Source organism: Diabrotica virgifera, chromosome 9, assembly GCF_917563875.1.
Source record: "Diabrotica virgifera virgifera chromosome 9, PGI_DIABVI_V3a".
NCBI lineage: Eukaryota > Metazoa > Arthropoda > Insecta > Coleoptera > Chrysomelidae > Diabrotica > Diabrotica virgifera.
Window position 1 is genome coordinate 155,676,763 of NC_065451.1, and position 18,845 is coordinate 155,695,607.

At 31.2% G+C, this 18,845-nt stretch overlaps 1 protein-coding gene across 1 annotated transcript in view; it reads left to right on the top strand.

The window, feature by feature from the left end:
* LOC114342101 (fibrillin-1) overlaps positions 1-18,845 on the top strand; it is a 423,761-nt gene that overhangs the window by 275,684 nt on the left and 129,232 nt on the right. The window contains exon 5 of the mRNA XM_050661746.1: positions 15,998-17,863. Within this exon, the coding sequence (XP_050517703.1) occupies positions 15,998-17,863 (1,866 nt within the window). The remainder of the gene's footprint in view (positions 1-15,997; positions 17,864-18,845) is intronic.

The window sequence follows — 18,845 nt, forward strand, 5'->3', positions numbered from 1 at the left end:
AAAGTAAAATATTTAAAAGGGTATGACGTAGAGCTGCACCCAAAATTTTCTTAAAAAATTTTCCGACAAGAGGGAAAATTTTAGAAAAATTGTGATCTGATATTGGCTTACATACTCCTTGAACAACGACAAACATCGTTCTGTAGTTTTTTTTTTTCCAATTAAAAAAAATTTCCGACACAAGTATCAAGCTATAAGTAGTTATATTCTAAATAAAAAAATCTAACTGTCCGACAAAAATATTGGGTCAAATCCAAAGTCGGACAAAAAATTTAATTTTTATTAATAAGCTGTCTTTTAAAAAATACTGGGTTCGTGCAACCCTTACCTTTAAAACAATTTTTCCGACAACATTAGTAGCTTATAAGTAATTATATTCTTAATCAGAAATTCAAAGTATCGGACAAAAATATTGGGGCAACTCGACAGTCGGACAAAAAATTTAATTTTTATTAGTAAGGTATACTTTCAAATTATGCTGGGTTCGTGCACCCCTTATCTTTACAACCATTTTTCCGACAAAAGTAGTAGGTTACAAGTAATTATATTCTTAAACAAAAAATGTAATTGTCTGACAAAAATGTTGGGGCAGACGAAAAGAAAACTTAATTCTTTTAGGCTATCGACGAGGAGGTATTATCAAAAAAAAATTTCAAATAGTGTTTCTGGGTTACTTTTGAATCGATTTAGCTGATAATTGGTACACACACTAAGTAAAACATTTAAAAGGGTATGACGTAGATCTGAACCCAAAATTTTCTTAAAAAATTTTCCGACAAGAGGGAAAATTTTAGAAAAATTTTGATCTGATAATTTGTGTACATACTCCTTGAACAACGACAAACATCGTTCTGTAGTTTTTTTTCTCGAATTAAAAAAAAATTCCGACACATGTATCAGGTTATAAGTAGTTATATTCCAAATCAAAAAATCTAAGTGTCCGACGAAAATATTGGGGCAAATCCAAAGTCGGACAAAAAATTTAATTTTTATTAATAAATTATACTTTTAAATTATGCTGGGTTCGTTTATCCCCTATCTATACAACCATTTTTAAGATAAAGGTAGCAAGTTACAAATAATTATATTCTTAAACAAAAAATCTAATTGTCTGACAAAAATGTTATGGCATACGAACAGAAAACTTAATTCTTTTAGGCTATCGACGAGGAGGTATTAAGAAAAAAAATTTTAAAACAGATTTCTCGGTTATTTTTAAATCGATATAGCTGAAAATTGGTACACACGCTTAGTAAAACATTTAAAAGGGTATGACGTAGAGCTGTACCCAAAAATTTTCCCAAAAAGTTTTCCGACAATAGGGAAAATTTTAGAATTGTGATCTGATATTTGCCTACATACTCCTTGAAAAACGACAAATATCGTTCTGTAGTTTTGTTTTTCTCCAATTAAAAAAAAAATTTCCGACACAAGTATCAGGTTATAAGTAGTTATATTCTAAATCAAAAAATATAAGTGTCCGACAAAAATATTGGGTCAAGTCCAAAGTCGGACAAAAAATTTAATTTTTATTAATAAACTATAGTTTTAAACTATGCTGGGTTCGTGCATCCCTTATCTTTAAAACCATTTTTCCGACAAAGGCAGTAAGTTACAAGTAATTATATTCTTAAAAAAAAATCTAATTGTCTGACAAAAATGTTGTGGCAAACGAAGAGAAAACTTAATTCTTTTAGGCTATCGACGAGAAGGTATTATCAAAAAAAATTTCAAAACAGTTTTTCTCGGTTATTTTTGAATTGATTTAGCTGAAAATTGGTACACACACTAAGTAAAACATTTAAAGGGATATGACGTAGAGCTGTACCCAAAATTTTCTTAAAAAATTTTCCGACAAGAGGGAAAATTTAGAAAAATTGTGATCTGATATTTGCCTACATACTGCTTGAACAACGACAAATATCGTTCTGTAGTTTTTTTTCTACAATTAAAAAAAAAATTTCCGACACATGTATCAGGTTATAAGTAGTTATATTCAAAACCAAAAAATCTTAGTGTCCGACAAAAATATTGGGGCAACTCCAAAGTCGGACAAAAAATTTAATTTTTATTGATAAACTATACTTTTAAATTATGCTGGGTTCGTGTATCCCTTATCTTTACAACCACTTTTCCGACAAAGATAGTAGGTTACAAGTAATTATATTCTTAAACAAAAAATGTAATTGTCTGACAAAATGTTGGGGCAAACGAACAGAAAACTTAATTCTTTTAGGCTATCGACGAGAAGGTATTATCAAAAAAAATGTTTCGAACAGTTTTTCTCGGTTATTTTTAAATCGATTTAGCTGAAAATTGGTACACACACTAAGTAAAACATTTAAAAGGGTATGACGTAGAGCTGTACCCAAAATTTTCCCAAAAAAATTTCCGACAAGAGGGAAAATTTTAGAAAAATTGTGATCTGATAATTTGTGTACATACTCTTTGAACAACGACAAACATCGTTCTGTAGTTTTTTTTTCTCAAAGTAAAAAAAAATTCCGGCACATGTATCTGGTTATTAGTAGTTATATTCCAAATCAAAAAATATAAGTGTCCGACATAAATAGTGGGGCAAATCCTAAGTCGGACAAAAAATTTAATTTTTATTAATAAACTATACTTTTAAACTATGCGGGTTTCGTGCATCCCTTATCCTTAAAACCATTTTTCCGACAAAGGCAGTAAGTTACAAGTAATTATATTCTTAAACAAAAAATCTAATTCTCTGACAAAAATGTTGGGGAAAACGAACAGAAAACATAATTATTTTAGGCTATCGACGAGGAGGTATTATCAAAAAAAATTTTAAAACAGTTTTTCTCGGATATTTTTAAATCGATTTAGCTGAAGTGTAAAAGATTTAAAAGAGTATGACTTAGAGCTGTACCCAAAATTTTTTTAAAAAATTTTCCGACAAGAGGGAAAATTTTAGAAAAATTGTGATCTGATAATTTGTGTACATACTCCTTGAACAACGACAAACATCGTTCTGTAGGTTTTTTTCTCGAATTAAAAAAAATTTCCGACACATGTATCAGGTTATAAGTAGTTATATTCCAAATCAAAAAATTTAAGAGCCCGACAAAAATATTGGGGCAAATCCAAAGTCGGACAAAAAATTTAATTTTTATTGATAAACTATACTTTTAAACTCTGCTGGGTTCGTGTATCCCTTATCCTTACAACCATTTTTCCGACAACAAAGGTAGTAAGTTACAAGTAATTATATTCTTAAACAAAAAATGTAATTGTCTGACAAAAATTTTGGGGCAAACGAACAGAAAACTTAATTCCTTTAGGCTATTGACGAGGAGGTATTATCAAAAAAAAAATTTAAAACAGTTTTTCTCGGTTATTTTTAAATCGATATAGCTGAAAATTGGTACACACACTAAGTAAAACATTTAAAAGGGTATGACGTAGAGCTGTACCCAAAATTTTCTTAAAAAATTTTCCGACAAGAGGGAAAATTTTAGAAAACTTTTGATCTGATAATTTGTGTACATACTCCTTGAACAACGACAAACATCTTTCTGTAGTTTTTTTTCTCAAATTAAAAAATTTTTCCGGTACATGTATCTGGTTATTATTAGTTATATTCCAAATCAAAAAATCTAAGTGTCCGACAAAAATATTGGGTCAAATCCAAAGTAGGACAAAAAATTTAATTTTTATTAATAAATTATACTTTTAAACTCTGCTGGGTTCGTGCATCCCTTATCTTTAAAACCATTTTTCCGACAAAGGCAGTAAGTTACAAGTAATGACATTCTTGAACAAAAAATCTAATTGTCTGACAAAAATGTTGGGGCAAACGAACAGAAAGCTTAAGTCTTTTAGGCTATCGAGGAGGAAGTATTATCAAAAAAAATTTAAAAACAGTGTTTCTCGGTTTCTTTTGAATCGATTTTGCTATAAATTGGTACATACGCTATGTACAACACTTAAAATGGCATGACGGTGAGTTGTACCCGAAATTTTCCAAAAGATTTTCCGACAAGAGGGAAAATTTCGTAAAATTTTTCTAAAATTTTGCAATGTTCTCTACGTTACGTCCTTATAAACATTATTAGGAGTATTTCTACAAATTTTCAGTTTGATTTATGTAGATCTAACCGAGAAAAATTGTTTATAGTTCGCTTTGGTCTCCTTGATGCTTATTATTTTTTTATATCCCAGAGAACGGCTGTTCCCGTACATGCGACACTATATTATACAAGAAATTTTCGATTTTCTAAATGTGACTGAATTGAAAAAATTGGGCCAAATCCAATCTTAAAATATAGGAAAAGAGAAATATGTCAACCATCCATTTTGGTATAAGGGTGTGGATGTTACGGCCATTCCCATTTAGGGTCTGTTTTTCGTTCTCGTCCCCAAAACTCCCAAAAATTTCGAAAATTTAAGTCCGATTTTACGGCTTCTTATAGTACTGAATATTACCTTTCCAACGCATGTTTAATTTTGAAAATTCTTCTCTTCTTCTTCTTCTTCTTCTTTTTATATAGACATTGCTCTGTCTGTTTTTCAATGTGCCTCCAGTAAGTTGTCATTCCATCTTTTTCGTGGTCTTCCCACTGATCGTCTTCCTATTGGGGAACCGTCTCTGTCCGTTCTTACTACTCTATTTGTTGTCATTCGGCTTATGTGGTCGTTCCATTCTACTCTTCTGCTTTTCATCCAGTTATTAATGTTGTCCACCTTGCATCCCCTTCATATATCTACACTTCTAGCTCTATCCCACAGCGTCTTACCACTGATTTTTGTCAATGTTTTCATCTCTGCTGTTTCTATAGCTTTTTTTTGTCCTTTCTGTATCAGGTTGTGTTTCTGCCGCGTATGTCATTATTGGTCTGACGACTCTTTTTTAAATTCTGCCTTTCACTTCTTTTCTGATGGTTTTATTTCTCCATATTGTTTCATTCAGGCAACCTGCGGCTCTGTTTGCTTTATTCACCTGATCTTCCACTTTTGTTTCGAGCTTTCCGTAGTTGCATACTGTGATGCCTAGATATTTAAACTCCATGACTTGTTCTATTATTTGACCCTCCAGCTCTAATTTACACCTTATTAGATCTACTGTTGTAACCATGCATTTAGTCTTTTTTGGGGAAATTAAAATGTTAAATTTTCTAGCGGTTATATTAAATTCGTGCAGCATACGTTGTAAATCATCTTCACTTTGAGAGATTAGTATTGCGTCGTCTGCATAGCAGATTATTTTAAGTGGTTTTTCTCCCATTTGGTATCCTTTTTTTGTTCTTACTTTTTTTATTATTTCGTCCATGATCAGGTTGAACAACAGAGGACTCAGGGAATCTCCCTGTCTTATCCCATTGCCATTTTGAAAATTGTATATACCATTCAAAAGTTACCGATCTCAGAAATTTTATTCAATTTCTATTTAAAAAGGGGAAAATGTTTTGTATGTTTGTGTGTATGTTTGTGGAAAAGTTATACCGATCTGAATTTCTTTTCTATGTTTTAAGAGGGGGTCAGGGTCGATTCAGAACCGGTATAGCTTGTGACTTTCGACCACCCATAAGCCAGCTATAGGACTTGGTAGGTACAAAACGGCATATTTTTTGGGGGTATATATCTTAGGTTCAAGGAGAGACAGGAAAACCGAAAGTACACCAGATTAATAGTGTTGAGTTAAGCTGTCAAATAGTGCTTAAGTGGTTAGGATCAGAGATACACACGGCTCAGTACAGCTGAAAAACCGAAAAACTAAACTTTGAAAATTTTGGTTTTTAGACAATTACTCAAAATTTCAACCTACAAATTGGGCCAACAACTAAGGAGGACTCCAGTTGCGTCTATCGGTGCATACCTCTATTTGGGAAAATTCGAATTTTTAAGTTATAGCCTTCATAAGTGTGATCAAATCTATTTCCTATAGGAAAACCGGTTTTTCAAGCTCAATAGTCCTATAATACCTTCAGTTATCCTACTTGACCTTGGATGCATCAGACACTACTTCTCAATACGTTTCAAACTCATATTTAGTGATCAAAATCGGTAATACCGATTAGAAGGTATCTAGTTCCAAAAGTATAATCCATTTGACCATTATCGCCGAATTGGTTTATGTAGTTGTAGTGGTTGCAACGCTAAATTTAGATAGATTTATTTAAAAATAGAGCAATACGAGTTCATTTACCGGCCATTAAAATAATTTTTTATTCTATTTCGAATAGAAAAAAAAAACTCTAGTGTACATTCGATGGACACTAGATCATTTGAGAGATAATCATAGAAAGGCGACCATATATATCTTAACTTGGAGTCGAGAAACAATACATTCAATTTCATTTAATTTATATACAGGTAAAATTTGGTAAATAATGGGCCATAGCTTAACGTCCGGTTCCTGAGGTAAAAATAGACCGATTTAAGCTTAGTTAGTTAGCTTAGATTTAAACTTATCTTAGTACAAAGTTTATAATAACCGAGATACAGGATGTCACAGTTAAACTTTTTTTTATTTATTATTGAATATTTCCTGACAGGTATGAGATAACAACATGAAATTTGGTATGTGGGGGTTTTTGGATCGAGAAAACTAAATTCCCTACCAAAAATTATGTATTGCCCAGAGGGCGCCACATACGCCTTTCAGCACTCATTTATTACGTTTGATTTTTTTATACCTCACTCTGTATAATTTTGAAATTAAAATTTTTATTTTCCTATTAGTTTTACTTAAAAAAGGTATACTTCTTTGATCTCCCTAAACTCAACCGTTTTCGAGATAAACGCATTTTAAATCTGCGATACACCATCATTTTTAGCATAATATCATTGTAGTTACACCCGAAAAATAATTTAATACCATAATAATTGTGCCAGTTCTCAAATTTATGTCATTGCATCGCAAATTCCATTTGAAGAAATTTGCGATACATTTTTGGATAATTTTATAGTTTTAAGTTATTTTTCGGGTGTAACTACAATGATATTATGCTAAAAATGATGGTGTATCGCAGATTTAAAATGCGTTTATCTCGAAAACGGTTGAGTTTAGGGAGATGAAAGAAGTATACGTTTTTTAAGTAAAACTAATAGGAAAATAAAAGTTTTAATGTCAAAATTATACAGAGTGAGGGTTAAGAAAATTGAACGTAATAAATTAGTTCTGAAAGGCGTATGTGGCGCCCTCTGGGCAATGCATAATTTTTGGTAGGGAATTTAGTTTCCTCGACCCAAAAAACCCCCACATACCAAATTTCATGTTGTTATTTCATACCTGTCAGGAAATATTCAATAATAAATAAAAAAAAAGTTTAACTTTGACACCCTGTATCTCCAAAACGCCCCATTATTTTTGTCCGACAAGTGATCCAATATGCATTACACATGTAAAAGAACAGCACAAAATAAAAATGACATCTGTGGTAATAAATAAAAAATTTTCAGGAAATTGACATTTTCGGCGCGTCCGACTGCGCATATGCCCCGTGAAAATTGTCCGACAAGGTTACCACATTATTGTAAAAATGTTTTATGGTATATTCTGATAAAATTAGCAATGTGGTAATAAATTTATTATTTTCATAAATTTGACATATTTAGCGTGTCCGACGCGTCGTATGCCCCAATATTTTTGTCCTACAAAATTATTTTCGCTGTTTATATGATAAAAACCATTGATTAAAATAAAATGACCAATGTGGTTATAAATTTTTTTCTTGCATAAAATTGACAACTTCGTGACCGCTTGACAGACAAACGCCCCACTGCCATGATGCGCTAAGCTCGAAATTTGTCCGACTTCACCCAAATAACAAGTACAAAAAGTTTCAACGGTGTGGTCATAAATAATAATTTTATATGGGGGCCTCAGAACTATAACAAATCAATTGGAAGTTCTCTCCGACAAAATACATAGGACATTTTTCTAGTCTGACGTTCGAAACCTGTAACCTGTTCACAATTAAAACTTTCCCTGTTCCAGTGTTCCCGTTCATCAAAGTTTGTCCGACTAGTCATCGTTAACCCAGATAGCACAAGTACATTTTATGGACATCCAATGGACGTACATCTGTATACATTGGAACGTCCAATGGACGTCCCGCTTAGGTACAATGGACATCCGATGGACGTCCAACCAACGTCCAGAGTTCACAAAATTGGACGTCCATAGAACGTCCGCAACAAACGTACAGTGTACGTAGTTGGAGCTTTCAGTGTACGCCTTATGTACATTCAATGTACATCTGCTGTACAATCAATGTACGTCTTATGGACATTTTTAGCCCACTTTTCACAAAGCAATCTGGTATATATAATTTTGTGAATACATACATACAGGGACGCGCCATCCATATGGGCAAGGTCGTGCGGCGCACGACGGCGCCAAGGCGTTAAAGGCGCCCTTTGACTCGGCAAAGTTAAATAAATATCCAATTCAAAACTAAATATTTTTTGAAGCAAAAAAAAAACATAGCAAAAAATAACTTAGTCCACTCATTCCCAAATATTACTATTTCGTTACGTATATTATTAACTATAGGTACCGATTTCTGTAGCTTCAGCCGTTCTAGCTTAGCGTTTATTTGAAAAACAACACATGTCCATTTTTCGAAAATTCGACTTTATATATTGTTCTTATAGAATAGTAGTTTATTTCTCCAATTCACAAATTTGGTTCACATTGCATAGAAAATTTTGATAGTTTTAGAAAAACAACAGATGTCCATGCGTTTTTTTGTAAAAACAAACAACACTTGTCCTTATCCTTATCCTAGTCAACGGTAGCTGTAAGTGTGAATGATCTTATCCTTAAATTTATCAGTTGTTGCATTCTTTGATAGTAATAATGTGATGTTTGTTTCTTTTGTATTAGAAAAAGTTCAGCATAACAGAAACTATATGTACAACACAATATCTCTCTATTTTCGAATATATTATGGTAAGTTTGTACAATTATTTTGATATCCACATTCCTTCCAGTGAATGTCTTAATAAAAGTAAGATTTGAAATAAATTAAAGCTGGGCAGTTTTACTTGATTTTCCAAAATTTTCATTTTTGGACAAGTGTTGTGTTTCAAATAAACGCTTCAATTACTTAAGATCTAGAATGGGTCAGGAACGGCTAGAAAATCTTGCTATTAATTCTACACAATCTGAGTTTTTAAAGGACCTGAATAATGAAAATCTAATTAATGAATTTGTCAAAGGTAAGGCAAGAAAAGTTCAATGTCTATAAGAAATATCGGTTGGTTTTCATCATAATAAGTATATTTGTTTAAAAAATCGCAATATAAATATGTTTCATTTTTTGATCTTCAATCTTTTTTAATAATTTTAAGTAATGCTGTATAACTTTAACATAGTTTTTATTTTGTTCTGTTTTATTATGCAATATAGTTTAAAAAAAATATTTTGAACAACTACTAGACTACTAGAAACAACAGAAATGAAAATACTTCGACGAATATCAGGCAAAAGTCTGTTGGATAGTGAGATAAGCGAAACCATAAGAAGATCATGCAACGTAGAAGACATAAAATGGATGGGTGACAAAACGGAAACAGGAGTGGAACGGACACATTAGTAGAATGGCAGAGGATAGGATAGTACGAATAGCACGAGATAAGTCAATAAGTCACCAAATTGACGAATAATTATTGGCAGAACAAAGAAAGAGATGGTGCGATAATCTAAACAATTTAGGAGGCAAATATTGAAGAATAATAACATGCTTTAAAGCCTCCATACAAGAAGGAAGAAGAATATATTATTTTTTATAACACTTGTGTGTACTTATTATAACGTGTATAACGTGTACTTATTATTTCCTTAAAAAAAAATCTGGGTAGACGTAAAAAAATTTCATAGTTTTCCACGTAGAAATGTGAAGGAGTGATTGTTCTACCCTGGTAATTTTGATAAAGGCGCTTATCAATATTTTGCACGACGGCGCCGAAATTACTTGGCGCGTCCCTGCATACATAGCAAAAAGACTTTATAGGAAATAGTTCCTTTAATACTAAAACTAGGCTATTGATTATGTTCATAATAAGAGAGCTAAAAGGAACTACAACGTTAACGAGATTTTATTGTCTCATATGATCAATGGACCTCTAAATTTGAAAAAACCGCGGAGTGCTATTATTTAAAGGTGTGCGTTTTTGAGAAAGGAGTGAATTATTCCCTAGGCACAGGGTGAATTAGGGTGAGTTCTATGCACTTTTGGTACAAAGACCTCTAAAGGAAAATTGTTACAGGTTAAATTTACTATCGAAATACCACATTTTAAAGTCAAAAATATATTTTTTTAGAAAAATATATTCAAAGGAAAAGCAAGAGAAAAACACGAAAGAAAGCAACTTTGTTTTTTGCCCCATAATTTTTTTCCATAGAGATATAGGTATAGGCATTGCTTCAGCGAAAAATAAATTCCATCCTTCCTCTTTAAAATGAAGTTTGGTAAAAGTCTCTAGGATTTACAGTTTCCGAAAAGGGATTTTTCAAAGTTCACCGCTCATAGCATTTTTGGGCCATTTTCTCCATTATTTCGCAAACATTGTTCTGTAATGTTTTTCGACGCATTTCTAGGTATATTTTTTCAACGGTACATTTAATAGAAATAAAAGTCAATTACCTTTAAAATGGTCTATGGTATAAGATTATATGGCTCTTTTTAAGCAAGTTATGCTTTTTCAACGTTTTATACTTTTAAAAATTTTTTATATTTTTAATGATTATTTTTTAAATTTCTCATTATGACTTTTTTCTTGTAAATTTAGGTATATACGTTCTGAAATAAAAAAAGCTTATTTTCTTTACTTTAAAATGATTTATTGCACAAAATTCTAGGACTATTTTTAAACAAGATATCCAAGGGTATCCGTAATTTGAGAAAAATTTTAAATTGTCGTTATATTTTTCAATTAGAAGAAAATGTAATTGCATATTATAACATAATTTTTAATTCCAAATTACTTTTCTTTATAACACTTTGCGATATTGTGAAATATAAAGGTACTTTACTCTTGAGCGAAATTCATATTTTTTAACATACCTCGTACACTATTGATAAAATTTTATATCTGATGATTGCATCTTAGGTTTTAGACTATGCAGAGCATTTTATAAGGAATATTTTTTTTTTCATAAAGTTAATAATAAAAAAGTTTTTCATATTGTTTCAACTTAGTGGGACCTATTGCATCTGTATATGTCACATTTTGAAAAAGCATATCTTGTTTAAAAGTAGTCCTAGAATTTTTTACAATACACCATTTAAATTAAAGAAAATAAGCTTTCTTTTTATTCGACAATATATTTATTATATACCTAAATATTATACAATAAAAAAAGTTATATCAAAAATCATTAAAAATATAAAATTTTGAAGAACCATATCTTGCTTAAAAATAGTGATAGAGGCTAATACAATACAACATTTTAAAGGTAATTGACTTTCCTTCCTACTAAATGTAATATTGCATATACCTAAATCAACGCAGAAAAAAGTTACAGATCGATGTTTGAGAAGTAACAAATAAAATGGGCCAAAATCGCTGTGAGTGGCGAGCTTTGAAAAATCATATTTGGGAAACTATAAATCACAGAGACTTCTACCAAACGTCATTTTAAAGAAGAAGGACGGAAGTTATTTTTCTGTAAAGTAATGCCTATACCTATATCCCCGTGGAAAAAAGGTATGATGCAAAAATAAAAATTGCTATCTTTTATATGCATTGAATATGTCATATTGCATATGACAATATGAATAAATAAAACCCCGTTAACGTTGTAGTTCCTTTCTAAACTTATACATTAAAATATTACACAAGAGACGGTCGCAAATTCAATGCTTTTTCCCTATCCAAAAATCGCACAACGACCCTAAAGAAGTTTTCACTTCAAAGATATACAGTATGTCCCTGTAAGTTGTATCCATATGGAAAACTTATTTATTATTAATTTTACGAAAAAAAGTTATTCTTTATAAAAAGCTCTGCATGGTCCAAAACCTAAAATTTAACCATCAAATATCAAATTTTTTGAATATTATACGAGGTATGTCAAAAAGTTTGAATTTCACTAAAGAGTAAAGAAGCTTTATTTTTCGTAATATTGGAAATTGCTATTATAAAAAGTTGTTTGGAATTAAAAACTATATTCTAATATGCAATTACATACTTCTAATTGAAAAAAATTTTTTTTTCAAAAATTATGGATAACCATCATTATTTTGTCAGTTACATATTTCAATTCTGATAGCTCTTTTATTATTAATTTTACGAAAAAAAGTGATTCCTAATAAAAAGTTCTGGATGGCCTAAAACTTAAAATACAACCATCTTATATCAAATTTGATCAATTTTATATAAGGTATGTCAAAAAAGATAAATTTAGATCAAAAGTAAAGTACCTTTATAGTTCAGAATATTTCAATTAGAAGGATGTAATTACATACTGAAACATAGTTTTTAATTCTAAATAACTTTTCATAATAACAATTTTCGATATTGTGAAAAATAAACGTATTTTACTCTTTAGCGAAATTCATATTTTTTGACATACCTCGTATAAAATTGATAAAATTTGACAAAAGATGGTTGTATTTTAGATTTTAGACCATGCAGAACTTTTTATTAAGAATCACTTTTTTTCGTAAAATTAATAATAAAAGAGTTATCTGAATTAAAATAACTGAAAATAATGTTAGTTATCAATAATTTTTCAAAAATTTTTTTTTCAATTAGAAGGATGTAATTGCATACTAGAATACAGTTTTTAATTCCAAACAACTTTTCATAATAGCAATTTTCAATATTGTGAAAAATAAAGCTACTTTACTCTTGAGTAAAATTCAAACTTTTTGACATACCTCGTATAATATTCAAAAAATTTGATATTTGATGGTTAAATCTTAGGTTTTGGACCATGCAGAGCTTTTTATAACAAATAACTTTTTTCGTAAAATTAATAATAAAAAAGTTTTCCATATGGAGACAACTTACAGGGACATACTGTATATACGTACAAAATTTATTTCGCCAAAGTGATGACGGTCGCGATGACGGTCGCCAAATCAATCCTTTTTCCCCATCCAAAAATAGGATTTACATTTATTTTAAATTTAAGTACTTCTACACAATTTATATTCACATACATCATAATATATGTATAATGTACAATATTTATTTCTCCGAAGCGATGACGGTCGCCAACTCAATTCTTTTTTCCCCATCCAAAAACAGGTTTTACATTTATTTTAAATTTAAATACTTCTACACAATTTATACACACATATATTATAATATATTATGTATACATACGTACAATATTAATTTCGGTGAAGCAATGACGGTCGCTGACGGTCGCCAAATCAATCATTTTTCCCCATCCACAAATAGGTTTTACATTTATTTTAAATTTAAATACTTCTACACAATTTATATATACATACATATTTATAATATATACGTACAATATTTATTTCGCCGAAGCGATGACGGTCGCGATGACGGTCGCAATGACGGTCGCAATAACGGTCGCGAATTCAATGCTTTTATCCGATCCAAAAAGTGCACAACGTCCCTAAAGAAGTTTTTACTCCAAAAAAACATATGGAATGAATAGAAAACTGCTGAGAAGCAAGACTCTAAATAAGAGAACAAAGATGAACCTATATAAGACCTTAATAAGATCTGTTGTTACATAAGGGATAGAAACAGCAGGAAAACAACTGAAAATAAAAAAGAGGAAGATAGCCGTCTGAAAATTGAAAGAAAAATAATGAGAACAATAAGACTGGGCCACAATGTAACAAGAGAGGAAGAAATAAAAATGAAAACAAATGCAGAAATTGAAGAATATTTAAAAAAAGAAAATATAGTCAGATACACAAAATCTCTTCTCTTAGAATGGATAACACATATTATCTCACAATTAGATATGTTGAGAAGGATAACTAACTTGACACCAGTATGATCCAGGTGTAGACAAATACCTAGAAGAAGGGGGCTGGATGATGTAGAAGAAGGCATAAGAGCACTGAATGTGAAAGACTGGAAAGATTAGTACAAGGACAGGAAGAAATGGAAAAGAGTCACGAGAACAGCAAAGACACACAGCAAGCTATAAATGACAGAGGAGTAATCCGCCTCACCAAAGAATAAGATTTTGAACGCCATGACGTTAGCTATAATCCCTAGTGATTGTAATGCTTAATGAATGAATTACCTTGCATTCTTTCTAGATGTCCGGGTCATAGTAGTGGTCGTTTTTCCACTACTTTTGTCATCGGAGGGTTTGTACACAACTGGTACACTTTTACATTAGTTCGTCTTCTCCATTCTCACTTTAGCATTTTTCTTCCAAGCATTTGAAGTATCTTTCTTTGCAATGATTCCAATTTGTTCTGTTAAGGTTTTGTTCATAGTCTATGCCTCGGAAGCGTATAGAATTGTTATAGTTTTGTATATTCTTATTTTTGTATTACAAGATATATCTTTGGCCTTAATTATTTTGTTTAGGTCGCAGCACATACGTTGCTGCGACTCTTGCTTAGTATCAAGTTTACTTTAGGTTATTCCTTACATGTCTGGCCAATATGGCTACCTAAACACATATACTCGTCCTTCTATTTTCTATATTCGTACTTCTCGTATTATACAACTGATCTATCCTCCTCTAATTTAAACGAGCCCCTAGTATTTTTTGCTCGAGATTTATTAATGTTATCTTTCAGTCCAATTTTTGAGCATTTGTGAATCAGTATTTTTGCTGCACTTACCAGTACTTTTCCATTTTTTTGCAATGAGAACCACATCATCAGCGTACGATAAGTATCACACTAACAATTACAATTTTTTTAGAACTATATCGAATAGCAAGTTAGACAACAGGTCTCCTTAACAATCATCATTTTTTACTTCGAAATCTTCTGAGAATGTACCATTGCATTTCATATCACAAATTATGGTTTTTTGAGAGATTATGTGGTGTGCACTCAATAAGAAAGGAGTCCTATGTAAATATGTAAAGATTGTTAGAGGCATGTACATACTCCCTCATACGTATGAGGGAGTCACAACTAGTATTAGGACAGAGTACTAAATTTAATTTGAAAGCTGGATTGCACCTAGGCTCGTTGCTTATAGCATTAGAATAACGGTTACGGGAGTAGCTCAATTTAAGGAATAGGAATTTGAGGTCCCGAAACATTTTTACTAGACCCCAATGACAGAATATTAGAATATCCGGGTTATAGGAATACGTTCGACTGTACCTATGATCGGTATTACATAGTAATGAGGATATAGATGGATACACATGTAGTAGAATGGGGGTTGGTTGGATGAAGTGGAAGGAAGCGAGTGGTGTGTTGTGTGATAGAAAAATTCCAATAAAGCTGAAGATAAATTCTATAATACTTCCATAAGGCCAAAGAAAGAAGAAGAATGGATGCATGGGGAGGAAATGAGAATTTTTAGATAGATGAATGGAGTGACGAAAAAGGATAAATGGGTAGGGGAAGTCTGGGGTGGCACCAATTAATTGTGGGTTTGGTCATGTTCAACGTCTAAACGTTAATCACTCAAAACGAGCAATTACTTATCTACGGGTTCTTGGGACCAGTAGACCTAGAGGAGACGCTTAGGCAGGACAAGCCGGTAAAGAGGATTGATATTAGTATGACCCAAGACCCTGCATATAATAAATAATAGCGATAAAGGCAAAGATAATGGTGATGATCATGACTTTTTATTTAATACGGATGTTTAATATGAATTTTTTTAAATATGTTTATTCTTTAATACTTTCTTTTATTACTTCTCATGTTGGTACCTTTATCTATAATCCAATAATTATTGTGTATAGCTTTCTTTTCTTGCAAAATCAGTATTTCTTGGCAAATAACTTCTGCCTTATATCATGCCCCTGAACGTTTTGTAAAATAGTGCTAAAATATAACTAATTATGTAGAAAATATTCGCAACTAACTACTAATTTATTAATTTGTAGATATCAATGAATGCCAAGATCCATCAATCAAATCTGGGTGTCCACACGGCTGTACGAATTTCATCGGCTCCTACCACTGCCCAAAACATGACGAAATTATTTTATCTGACGCACCCGTGCCAGACGACGATGAATATGATAGTGACGACTATGAAGAAACTGACCAATATGATGACGATGAATACGACGAAGACGAATACGACGATGATAAAGAAGAACAAGAAAAAGAATCTTCAACGAAAAGTGTTAATAACAAGGATAAAGTTCAAGAAAATCGTAAGAAAATAGAAAAGAAAATTGATACAATATATGATGATGAGTATGATGATGAAGACGATGATGATGGTAAAGAAAACACGACAAATAATATCAAAATGGTTAATGAAATTGACAAAAATAAAATTGATACACCTAACGCAATAGATAAACAAGATACTTTTAATAAAGACAAAGAAACAGAAACGGAAAAAAGCTCAACTGTAATTAAAGAAAAAGAAAAACCAGTTATCACCAACAACAATAATATCGACACTGATTATGAAGTCGAATATGATGACGAATACGACGATGTTCAAGAAACCACCATAGCTACCGAAATTAAAGTTACTAATACCTCTAACAAAGACAAAACTAACGATTTTAAAAATTCTATTGTAAGTAATGAAGTGGATAAAAACAAAAATGCCAGTACCAATGTTGAAAACCCCATTATTGAAACTTATTCTACAACTACGAGGAAAATTGATATTGAATATGAAGATGAATATGATGAAGATTATGACGAAATATCAACTACTATACGAATTGACAGTATTTCTAAAGTACCTACTAATCAAATTATAAAGGAGAATGGTATCCAAAACAGAAATGATGTTGACATTAAAGAAACTGAGAAGTATAATCTATCCACTATATCTACAAATACTATTAAAGAAATAAATGAGGTAACAGATAAAGCAGTCTCTTTTATAACAACTGAGAAAGAAATTGATGACGAATATGACGACGATTCTGATGATTACGATGAATATAATGAAGAGACAACTGTATTAAATAATGACAAGAAAGTAAATACAAACCACAAAGAATATGATTCTAGTATCAGTAAACCATTTACGGAAAACGAAAGTGAATATACAACACAAAAGCAAGAAACAAGTACAGTAACTACTCGTAGTCCAAAAAGCATTGAACCTGATGATACAGTAATTAGTACAACTCTAAAAATTATCACAAATGCATCAGTTTCTACTGAACATCCTTCGGTCAATGTTATTGACAGAGACCACCAATTTGAACACGACAATGAAAATCAAATCAATTTAGATATATCAAATAATTTATCACCTTTGGGTACAAATATTGCAAATAAAAATACTATTGCTCCAAGTGATAACTACGAAGATAGTTATGATGAGGAAGATGACGATTATGATGAGAGCACAACTACTGTTAACAGTAGACCACACATTAGTGTAGAACCCCAAACCACTACAGTGAGAACTGAAACTACAAGTAAAAATATAAATAAAACAGTAAAATTAGAAGATACTTCAAGAAATAATAATGAAGTGACTGATGTAAGTTATGAAGATATTGATAGAAACGATAAAGGTGATGTAATTTTTATTACTACCACTAGACAATTTTCAGAACTAGACAAAATTGATACAACTACAACTGAAAGGGTTTCTGACAAGACCAATATAGATCGCATCAATGAGTCTAACAAAACAAAACCATTTGACGAATATGATGATTATGACGATGAATTTGATACTAAAAAAGTAGGTAGTACAGTTGTGAATAGTGTAGTTAACAAATGCGAGGAAGGTTATTCTATGAACGAACGAGGGGAATGTACAGGTGAGATTCTTATTATGTTTTGCATCCTTTTCATTAATTTTAAATTTATGTGGTTGAATTTCCAGTTAATGAGTGGTTCTATATAAGTACTACAGAAAAAATATAAAGCTATATAAAAAATCGTAATTTACAGATGCCATGTAATCGGTTATTTATGCTGATCGATGGTAGCATAGTCACCATGATGAATGAAGTGACATTTTTGGTTTGACATTGTCAATGTAAAGTTGGGTTGGGCTAATATTTTTAACAAATATTTTTGAGAAAATTAAGTGCTGTTTTTTCATTTCCCATATTTTTTATAAGTCGAGCTATCTTTTGCTAAAGTATAGCTCCTTCTTCCATTAATATCTCTGCTGGCACTCTGCTGTCTCCCGTACGCATCTAAACATTCCGTACTTATATGTATTTGGCACATAGGAGTTTTCTATTGGTTCTTTACAGCACGCGGTCATATTTCAGCCAATAGGCGGCGAGGTGCCAAACGCATATACGGAATGTTATTCGGTGCAAAATTCATATACGGAATGTTAAATATTCGTAGACGGAAAAAGATAAATTTTTATTAGTCAGTTAAAAGGAGATTTATTTTAAAATACTTGTTATTGTATTATTAAATAAAAATGAAACAATTATAGTATTTGGAATGTTATTTGGTGCGAAATTCATATGCGGAATGTTAAATATTCGTTGACTAAAAAAGACGACTTTTTATTAAGTCAGTTAAAGAAGACTAATTTTAAAATATTTTGTTGATGTATAGTAAAGAAAATAAAACAATTATTACCTATATGGAATGTTATTTGATGCGAAATTTATAAAAATGGATAAGTATGTTATATACACTCACCGGCAGAGAAAACGGGCACCGCAAAAAATGGGTCATTTTTAATGTCTTGTATTTCCTAAACCTGATGTCCGATTTAAGTAATTTTTTTAATATGTTATAGCCTTATTCTTTATCAATATCGCTGTAATAATA